Source organism: Octopus bimaculoides, chromosome 12 (assembly GCF_001194135.2).
Source record: "Octopus bimaculoides isolate UCB-OBI-ISO-001 chromosome 12, ASM119413v2, whole genome shotgun sequence".
NCBI lineage: Eukaryota > Metazoa > Mollusca > Cephalopoda > Octopoda > Octopodidae > Octopus > Octopus bimaculoides.
The window spans coordinates 38167585-38177458 of record NC_068992.1 but is presented as its reverse complement, the minus strand read 5'-3'; the positions used below and the strand labels follow the sequence as shown (position 1 = coordinate 38177458).

Genomic DNA, 9874 nt, shown 5'->3' with positions numbered 1-9874 from the left:
GGCTCTATACCCCTTTCTTATTTTTTCTGACCAGGCTCCCGTGGTTTTATGGGGTTTTCCATGTGTAACCTTTCCTTTTTCGAAGCGCCTCCCCGTTTGGGAGTTCTACTTATTTATTTATCTATTTATTTATTATATCTTTCTCCGTCTTCTTCCTCTGTTTAGACGAACTTTCCTACCTTTTCGGACAAAACCTTTTGTAACCTTCGTCCTGTCTTTGTCCTTACATGTTTTTTAATTGATATTAGCCCTTGTGGCCAATAAAACGAATTAATTATTATTATTATTATTATTATTCAGGTCAGTGCCTGGAATCAAACTCAGAATCTTGGGATTAGTAACTGAAACATTGCGTTAACAACAAACAAGATAAGGACAAATACCCATCAAATGTAAATAATGTAAATAATATAATGGAATTATAATCTAAACACTGGAAAAAAATTTTTTTTTTAAAGTGATGAGATTGAGAATGGTGTGTTAGGGAGGGAGGTGTTGGTGATGATCATAATGATGATAATGATGAATAAAAGTTGTTGAGTTACCATTTTCTAATTTCTTCACCAACTCTACAGAACTTTGCAAGTTCATCAATTGCTTCTTCTTTGCAAAGAGTGGAATCAACATCAAAACAAACAGCATCAGCAGAAAGCCACAATTTCACTAATTCATCATTGGAACCCATCGTGACCTAAAAACATAATCATCACCAGAAGATTACATTTCAAAATTACATTAATATCCAACTAACACACACACATTTCACTGGTTCATTACAATGCTGATTCAACAGTAATGTTTGAAAGAGATGCTAATAATAGGTACAACTTCAATAAAATGCAAGCTAGGCATTACAACAGTGTTTCTCAAAAGTTTGAACATCGTAACAAAAGTACAGCCATTGATACTTCAAAAATAAACTGCTTAAAAGTTAAATAAAGACAAACTAAAAAATAAATAAATGAATGGAAACTTTACTGGTGAGTGTGTTAAATAATAAGACACTAATGGAGAATGACTCTCTCCAGACACAATAATATATGCTTCATCACATGAATTCATATAAAGAATCTTGCAAACCAAATCCAAAAACGAAATATTGTTACCTTCTTTTATTAATTGTGATTTTTTGTAACATGTTTTTCAAGACATCCAAGCATTAGTATGGGTTTTCTGAAGATTTACCTAATATTTTTTTTTAAAAATCACAACACACTTTGCATACATTTTCATTGTTGCTAAAGCATCATTACCAGTTTGCTTTTATGTTTCACAGAACAGCTGAAAGGGAACCTCCAATTTGCAAAGTGAAAAGTCTAGTATCATTATATAAACAGATATAAAAAGTGTGTGATTGCCTCATAATATTTAGAAAGTGGTTGTGTGCAGTGCAGGTGTAGCTGTGTGGTAAGTCCCACTGTGTGGTACCTTGCGCAAGTATCTTCTACTATAGCCTCAGGCCAAACAAAGCCTTGTGAGTGGATTTGGTAGATGGAAACTGATAGAAGCTCATCATATGTGTGTGTGTGTTTGTGTTTGTCCCCCTTCCATCACTTGACAACTGAGACAATAGAATAAGTACTAGGCTTACAAGGAACAAGTCCTGGGGGTCAATTTCTTCAACCCTTTAAGGTGGTGCTCCAGCATGGCTGCAGTCAAATGACTGAAACAAGTAAAGGAATAAAAGAATATCTTACAGATGGCGTGGAAAGCAGTTTCGGAAAATTCACACGAGCCAGCCTTCTTTCCTCCTAATTTCCATGGGTATTTTTTAATGAAATTTCCGACAGATACTTTACAGAGTGTGTAGATCATGATTATATTGAAAATTAAAAAGGTGGGTATGCACATTTTCATACCGACACATATCACCAGTTGTTTTATTCCCTTTAAATTCCAGTATATTGTAATCTACATCATCTAGAAAAGTATTTGCAGAAAATTTCATTGAAAGTATCCATTTTTCTGGTGGAAAATTCTGTCTGTTGGTGTTTGTTTGTGGAGTTTTTAGCTAACTCCTCCTACATCATTTTACTAATTTTGATGAAACTTGAGATGTGAGTAGAACTCATGTCTGGAAACCTTGTGACACACTTAGATTGTTGAAAAAAATCGATAATAGAGTCCCTGGAAGGGATCCTTATATCTACTACATATAACTAATATATTTTATTTAAACACCCAGGGGAAATAACCCATGGCATCTGCACTTACAATTGTCAGTCTTTAGCGAAGCGATCAATATTTGATTCTCACGATCAGTGGACCTAATTCTGCATTTCACTACTCACAGTTTTGAATTGCTAAACCTTATTATTGCACTTTCTTTATTTAAATCTTAAACCTTAAAGACTTCATTCATGCATTTATATACATACATACTTTTTGCGCTTATAGATACTACATTTATATATTAGCTATAATAAATTAGCCTTGATAAAGTCAACCTTTAAAATGCCAAGACAAGTAAGAGTACGAGTGGGTACTTCTGCTTCACAAGCTGCTCTAATGCAACAATGGCGATCTCAAATAAGTCTCTGATTCGTTATATTTGATATTTACTAAATCAAACAATTATTCTTCATCTATTCTAATTCAATATTTAAACAGTTATATACATATTTCTGTAATTAATTTAGACATTGTATTAATAGACATTTTTTCAACATCTCCAAATAACTAAATGTTGGCAATGCATGCCGTGTTTTCAATTTAATTTGATTACACTTTGAATGCCTATAACTCCAATAATTCTGCATTTTACCAGTTAAACTTTTTCGATGACAGTAGATTCCAGAACGTATTTAATAAGCGTGTCCCAATACTGCTTTTTCTCACAGACAGCTCTATGTCGGATGCAGCCAACAGCAAAACTAAAAACATTGTGTATCATGAAGCCCTGCAAGACTGAAATTTTGGAACTAAGATGCCTCTCCCTCCAACAACCTCCGACAATCTATCTTGCCAACCTCCAACAACCTTTCTGACCAACCTCCGACAATCTCTCCCTCATCCAGCTGACAGTTTCTTGTATTTTTTCGTGACAGAAAACACACCTTTCGTGGCAGTTATAACGAAATTACTTTTTACACCAGAATAACCCATAGGTGGACTCTTCCTCAAATTAATAGATAAGCTTTTCACTAGCTCCCATAGGTATGATCCCATATTCAAAAGGCACAACATCAGGGTCTCACTCAGCTGCGCTCCCAACATTAAGAGCATCCTAGTTAGCGCCCCTAAGACACAGGAAGAGGCGGGTTGTTCATGCAAGATCCGAAGCAGTTGCCCGATAGGAGACTACTGCGAAACCAACGGGATCGTATATCAAGCTGAAGCAATAATGGCCGTAGACATGAGAACAGAGCCAGTAACACAGCCACCATAGATGGCAGCATCGCTAACAACAACGGCAGTGGCATTGCCAACAGTAGCAGCATCGCCACCACCACCAGCTTTACCAATAGCTTCCCCGACGTTCATGATAGCAGGCCTATTGGCCACTATAGCAATAGTAGCAGAGGCAACGGATCCAGTTCCATCATTGGCTATAACGGAAACAGCAGCAGAACCGGCAGTAGCAATAGCACTAGTTGCCACTACCACATCCTCCACCATCACCAGCAGCCTCGACTCCATCAACAACAGCAGCAGCGATGACAACAATGACTGCACGACATGCTGGGACCAACACTACCTCCAGTGATGCCAACGCCAACACCACAGGCAGCATTAGCAGCAACAACAGCAACAGGTGCAACGACAGCAGCATCAGGCGCAACAACATCACAGGCCCACAGAAGTGCACTGGAAGGATCTTTCTGGGATTTGTTAAGAAAACAAGTGGTGCCCGTCAATTCAGAAAGATCCCCCTGGAAACTCTCGCAAACAGTGTATTCCAATCATCCATCCTCCCTCAGAGTCCTGATACGTGACATTGCTGGCTAGCCCTATCTGGCAATTATAAGACAGATTCCATACTCAATCGCATGGAAAATACGGACCCCAACATCAACAGGATGAAAAGGTGCATTGCCGAATGCGCAAAGATCTTTAAAGACTTCCTCGTGCCAGGGGACATCCTGAACTCCAGGATGGAAATTTTCGGACCATACCTGCATTTTAGAAAATTCCTGCTGGCTTTTTGAAATTCGCATGGCGGCACCACAGCTGGAAACCAATAGCCAAGGCTGAAGGGAGTATCATTTGCCTTCATGGTGCTTTGGTGACTGCAAGATGGCAGCGTGACCGAAGATAAATGGACAATGGCAAAGGGAGACAATCACCTAGGGTTTTATCCTTAAATACGAAGCATGGTGATGGCCGAGCATTGACTAAAAATTAGCATTGATCTACGTTAACAAAATTTCCTTTCAAACCAATAATTGCTATAATAAAAAGGTCGGTACTACTAAAGCAGCGCGGACTCGAACGCGCAGTCGCGCTAGCTAGTCGTGAGTGGTCGATCCTAACCCTAACCCTAAACACGTATTCATTTGCACACGCGGGATAGGGTTAGGGTTAGGGACAGGGTTAGGGTTAGGGATAGGGTTAGGGTTAGGATCGACCACTCAAGACTAGCTAGCGCGGACGCGCGACTGCGCGTTCGGGTCCGCGCTGCTTTAGTAGTACCACAAAAGTCTTCATTTATCTAAAATTATTATTGCTTGAGCATTATTATCAGTATTGCTCTCATGCTATTTCCCCACAAAATTGAAAGTAAACCTCAAATTTGCAAAAGCGAAAACGATACGCTATACCCAGAGATCACCATACATTGCTCATACACGTATGTGATTATATTGTTTTCTGTTGTGAATGCAGGCAAGTTCAATCTCACTGTTCGACCCCTCAGGCAGCTGTCTTCTATTACAGACTCGGGTCAATCAGAATGGGATCTGGGAGACAAAAAATCATGTAGAAACCCGTGTGTATGTTTATCCTTCGATCATTTAAATCGATGATAAAACTATAATTAATAAAAAAAACAAAAAAAAACGGTGCTCTTCTAGCTATGTCCTTTAGCGATAATTGTACATCGAGTTACATATTCTCCTTATTACTTTTATCGTCAAAACTGCGACTGAATCAATGATCGATCCAATTAGAATCTACAATGATTAAATGTTCACTAACAGCGCTATATAAAATAAATTCTATTCGATTTAACCGTTGTTAATAATCTGGAAAAAGACGTACTCGATAGAAACGTAAGATACCGGTTCAGGGACCTGATACGCTGTCCACGGTAGGCAGCTACTTCTTTAGACATTTCAGGCTAAATGTATTATTACATTAATATTTTTTGATGCACCAGTATGCGTCCAAATGGAAAACCTGGCGCTGTGTTTGGGTACCATTCAAGAAGAGTGGTCCCGGTGCGCGCACTCGCGCTAGCTAGTCGTGACTAGTCGATCCTACAACGACTATCTAGCGCGTAAGCGCTAAACATGTATGAGGGGTTTTTTAAAACAAAATATTTCTTTTTTGTTGAATCCAACAATCAGAATATATGGTTTGATAAATTTTTTAATAAGTGGTAGAAGAGTTTCAGAAGAATGGTCAGGTACAAAGACTAAAAACCTATTTGTATCCTCTGTATCCCATCCTCCGTTGTATTTGCGCTTGCACATCATAGATTCATCTGTTTCTACGATGTGCCCAAATCCACCAATTTAGTAGGGGTTACGCAAAAGATAATTACTTGTAATGTCCCTCATGTACTGATACCATTGAACAACAGTAGATTTTGAAAGACCGACTTTTTAATGGACTCTTTACCGAAAACAGGTAGTGTATAATTTATTTACTTTGTTTAAAAAAAATTGTTTACTTTGTTTAGAAAAAAACCCTCATACACGTTTTGCGCGACGGGCCTTCGCGCTTGGTAGTCGTAGGATCGATTAGTCACGACTCGCTAGCGCGGACGGTTGAGTGTGCGAGTGCGCGCACGGACCACTCTTCTTGAAATAGTACCGTTTTCGTTTCCAAGGCCCCTTTAAAATGAAAAAAATAATTCACATCTAACTTTATTTGCAGGTATTCCTTCTACCTTTTTTAGAAACATTTCGGGCCGGTTAGATATAAAGCTTCCATGGTACTGTTCCCTCGGATGCAACAAAACGAGATGCATTTTCACTTTCAGGGTCGCTATAAACGAAAACTGTTGTACTTAATAAATATTAATTTATCCATCTAGTTGTCAAATAAACTGTTAAGTCGCAACTAAAATTCATTTTACAAAAAATAAATAAAATTATTTATTTTTCAGTATTTAGTCCCTCAGTAAAGGTAATGCTGGTCTCCCTCGCAAAATTAACATTTACATAATTGAATAAAATTTTAAAGAAATTATTTTCTAAAAATCGTGATATATATGCACATATATACACTATTCGAAAATTATATAATACTTAAAAGAAAAAGTAAAGCAAAGCAAAATTGAAATATATTCACCAAAAGAAAGAAGTTTTAAAAAACTAGTCCACTTGTTCGGTAGTTCGGGTAAGACTGTATCATCAGCAGCTCAGTGGAAAATTGTGAACGTCGGCAGTATGTAAATATATATTTTTTAAAATCATTATATGACATATGAGCGTTTTCTCTATTGTTTCTTTATCTTAAAATGTTATTTCTTTAATTTTTATACAAGAATATTTTCGGCAGTGGATAATGCAAATATTATGTTTTAATTACCTAAGTTAATGTGGGGTCAATGAACCAATACTCGTTAATTTAGTCTGCAAAAACACTCTTTTCAATTTTACCGTGGGAAAGAAATATATATACTTTTAGAGTCTTTTTTTCGTCAGTTACATTGACATTCATTGAAACCCTGTCATCTTAGCTCAGAGGATTCGTAAGGTATTCGACTCAGAAGTATGTCACAAAATATTTTTAGTGGGTCAGGGTCACTATAATAAATTCAAGTTAGAAATATTGTATTTTGTATTGATCCTGAGGGTTTCACAAGTACACTAATTTTCTTTCTTTTTGATTTAATTTGATATTTCTACTTTTCACATCTACCGAAGTTTTTTTGTTTGTTTGTTTATTAAATAAATTACAATTCGATTTAAATTTGTTTGAACATTTCATTTAATTGATAAAAGATGGATTAATGGTTAAGAAGTTTGCTTGCAAGCACGAAGTCCCAAGTTCGATCTCGCTACGTGGCACATTAGACAAATGCCTCGGAGGGTGGCGAGCTGGTAGAATCATTAGCGTGTCGGACTAAATGCTTAGCAGCATTTCTTCCGGCTCTTTACGCTCTGAGTTCAAATATCGCCGAGGTCAGCCTATAGTTTGTAAGTGAAATCGGGTAGACGATAACCGAATAAAGCCCGTCGAGTGGATTGTGTCAGTAATTCAAAAGATGTAGTCTTATCACGGTTTATCACGTTGGTTCAGCCTGAGAATTATATAAGGATATTTAAAAACATTTTAAGTCATGTCAGGCGAAAAAGATTCCGCGCCAGTGGCCTCGCGAAGCCGTAGATACACAGCAAGAGACGTAACCCTTCTCCTCCCATTTTTTATAATTATCAAACAAACCGTGTATGTTTGCTACCGTCCACCTGTCTATTATTCGTCAATGCTTACGCATCAATCTATCTTGTAATCTTTCATTCATCATAACCATGTCTGACTGAATTATCTCCCTTTAACTGTTGAGTTGTCAATTATCTTAAGAAAATGATGAAATTAAACAAAAAATTCAGTCGATTATACCGACCGAAATTGCTTGGGAATGGCACCTCAGTATGTAGGCACTTCAACAACTGGAATCAGTAAAAGCAGGATTTATTTAGTGATCCTAAATGCTTACGAGGTGTTTGTAAAGGCACACAGCCACTACTATCACAATTATTAAATATATGTTACTACTATGCTATATTGGCTATAGATTCCACTCTATAGCCAACGACACGTATGAGCCACACTCTACAATGATAACAAATATACATCGATAATACGCGTGTTTTCGGTGAATGTAGAGAACTACATTGCAATTTGGAAGAATACGGGAATATATCAAAATGGTATAGTTTTCTTGAAATACCGAAACGAAAACGAAATATAGTTTAGTTTTGGGGAAAAATACTTTCGTTTCAAAAGCACGTGTATTATGAGGGGAAAAAAAAATTAGGAACAGAAAATTTGAAATATTACGTGAAAAATAATGTTTTTTGTTTTATTAAAAACAACAGTAAAAGTACCAACTTTTATTTTAAAGATGTAATGACGTAAAAAAATGGTTTCACTTTAAAATACGTGAAAAATAAATTTAGGTGACACAGATTTACTAAGTCTATAATTTCAGCTAACTCATTGTTATTTTACTTTTTAATGAATAGTTATATTATCTTTTAATGTTTTTTTTCTAACTAAATGCAGGGTGCGGCAGAAAGTTTGTCCTGATTTCAAAGATTAATAAAAAACAAATACATGAAGATACAATAAAAATCATTGTATTTCTATGAAGTACATTAAATGCTGTCCACTCCAGGCCTTGGTGGGTACTACCTGAAACAGAAAAAAAAATGGCATTTAATGAACTTCATAGAAATACAAAGCTTTTTCATGCATCTTCGTATGTTTGTTTTTTATTAACCTTTGAAATCGGGGCAACCTTTCTGCCGCAACCTGTACTTCAACGTCACCGAGGTTTCTACTTTAGTCTGTTCTTTGGTTTATATTTGATAGTTTTGATTATCCCGAACCTCTTAAACTTCACCTGTCGGAGAGGAATTCTCGGCACTGTCATGGTATTAGCTGTTAGAATTGAAAGTAGAACTGACAAGGAACGTTACTGCTGGTTTGAGTTGATTCTTTGGCTACTGACTAGCCGGAGCTATCTATCTGTCTGTCTGTCTATCTATCTCACTATATCTCTCTCTATATCTATCTATCTATCTATCTATCACTCGTTCACCTCTGTGTCCGTGGAATTTATCAAATTAGAAAACGCAAATTTAATATAAAAATATATTTTCTGAAATTGCAAATTATTTAAAATATAAAAATATAATTTTCAACAGAGAGAATTTATCAAAATAGAAAACAAATGTAGTTTGAAGTTTAAAAATAATAGGATCGACCACTCACGACTAGCTAGCGCGGACGCGCGACTGCGCGTTCGGGACCACTCTGTGTGTTTTCAAACGCATGGATATAGGTGTCAAATTTGTTCCAATAACTTTCGAGTATTAGATAGATAGAGAGAGAGAGACAGACAGACAGACAGACAGATAGCTCGCTCCGGCCAGTCATGGTATTAGCTGTCAGTAGCCAAAGAATCAACTCAAACCAGCAGTAACGTTCCTTGTCAGATTTTTCTACTTTCACTTCTGACAGCTAATACCATGACAGTGCCGAATTCTCTCAACTGAAAATAAAGGACAAACATATTTTACCGACGAAAAACAACTACAATACCTTAAATTGGAAGACAACATAATAGACAGAAAGAAAAAGGAAGACAAATATTGGGACAAACTTTTACGTTTATCGATCTAAATTAGAAAGAGAAAGGAAAGTTTTCAATAAGGAAAGCTTTATGTTCGTTTGAAAGAATTATACCGAACGGAACAAAATCCTGAAATACAATAATTTGTTGGTGATTTATATTTTCAGCATATGACATCTAACTTCTTTCGTGGGTAGAGGAGACTCTGTAACTATTTTTTTGTCTTCGTCAGCATCTCTTCTAACCGAAAAGGAAGACCGGATGACTCTCATTTGGCTATAGCAATACCTCACACACGTTTCCTAAATAACGCACTTGTTCATAAACCTGAATGGTCTCATGGCTGTATCGCCATTCACCATTCGTCTGGTAGTTTAGCGTTGTCATAGAAATAACATGAACAAC

General features: G+C 36.6%; 1 protein-coding gene across 4 annotated transcripts in view; it reads right to left on the bottom strand.

Moving 5' to 3' along the window:
- The window catches only part of LOC106877411 (phosphoserine phosphatase), a 20882-nt gene extending 11498 nt beyond the window's left edge, over positions 1-9384 (bottom strand). Inside the window, exons 1-2 of one of the 4 annotated variants that reach the window (XM_014926308.2) lie at positions 9109-9384; positions 546-691 (exon numbers count right to left, since the gene is read on the bottom strand). In XM_014926308.2, the coding sequence (XP_014781794.1) occupies positions 546-685 (140 nt within the window). In that variant the 5' untranslated portion in view covers positions 686-691; positions 9109-9384. Of the gene's footprint in view, positions 1-545; positions 692-1106; positions 1131-5199; positions 5393-6456; positions 6683-9108 lie in introns of those variants that run through there. The other 3 variants (XM_014926305.2, XM_014926306.2, XM_014926307.2) reach the window with 3 other exon arrangements.
- Between the last annotated feature and the right edge of the window lie 490 nt (positions 9385-9874).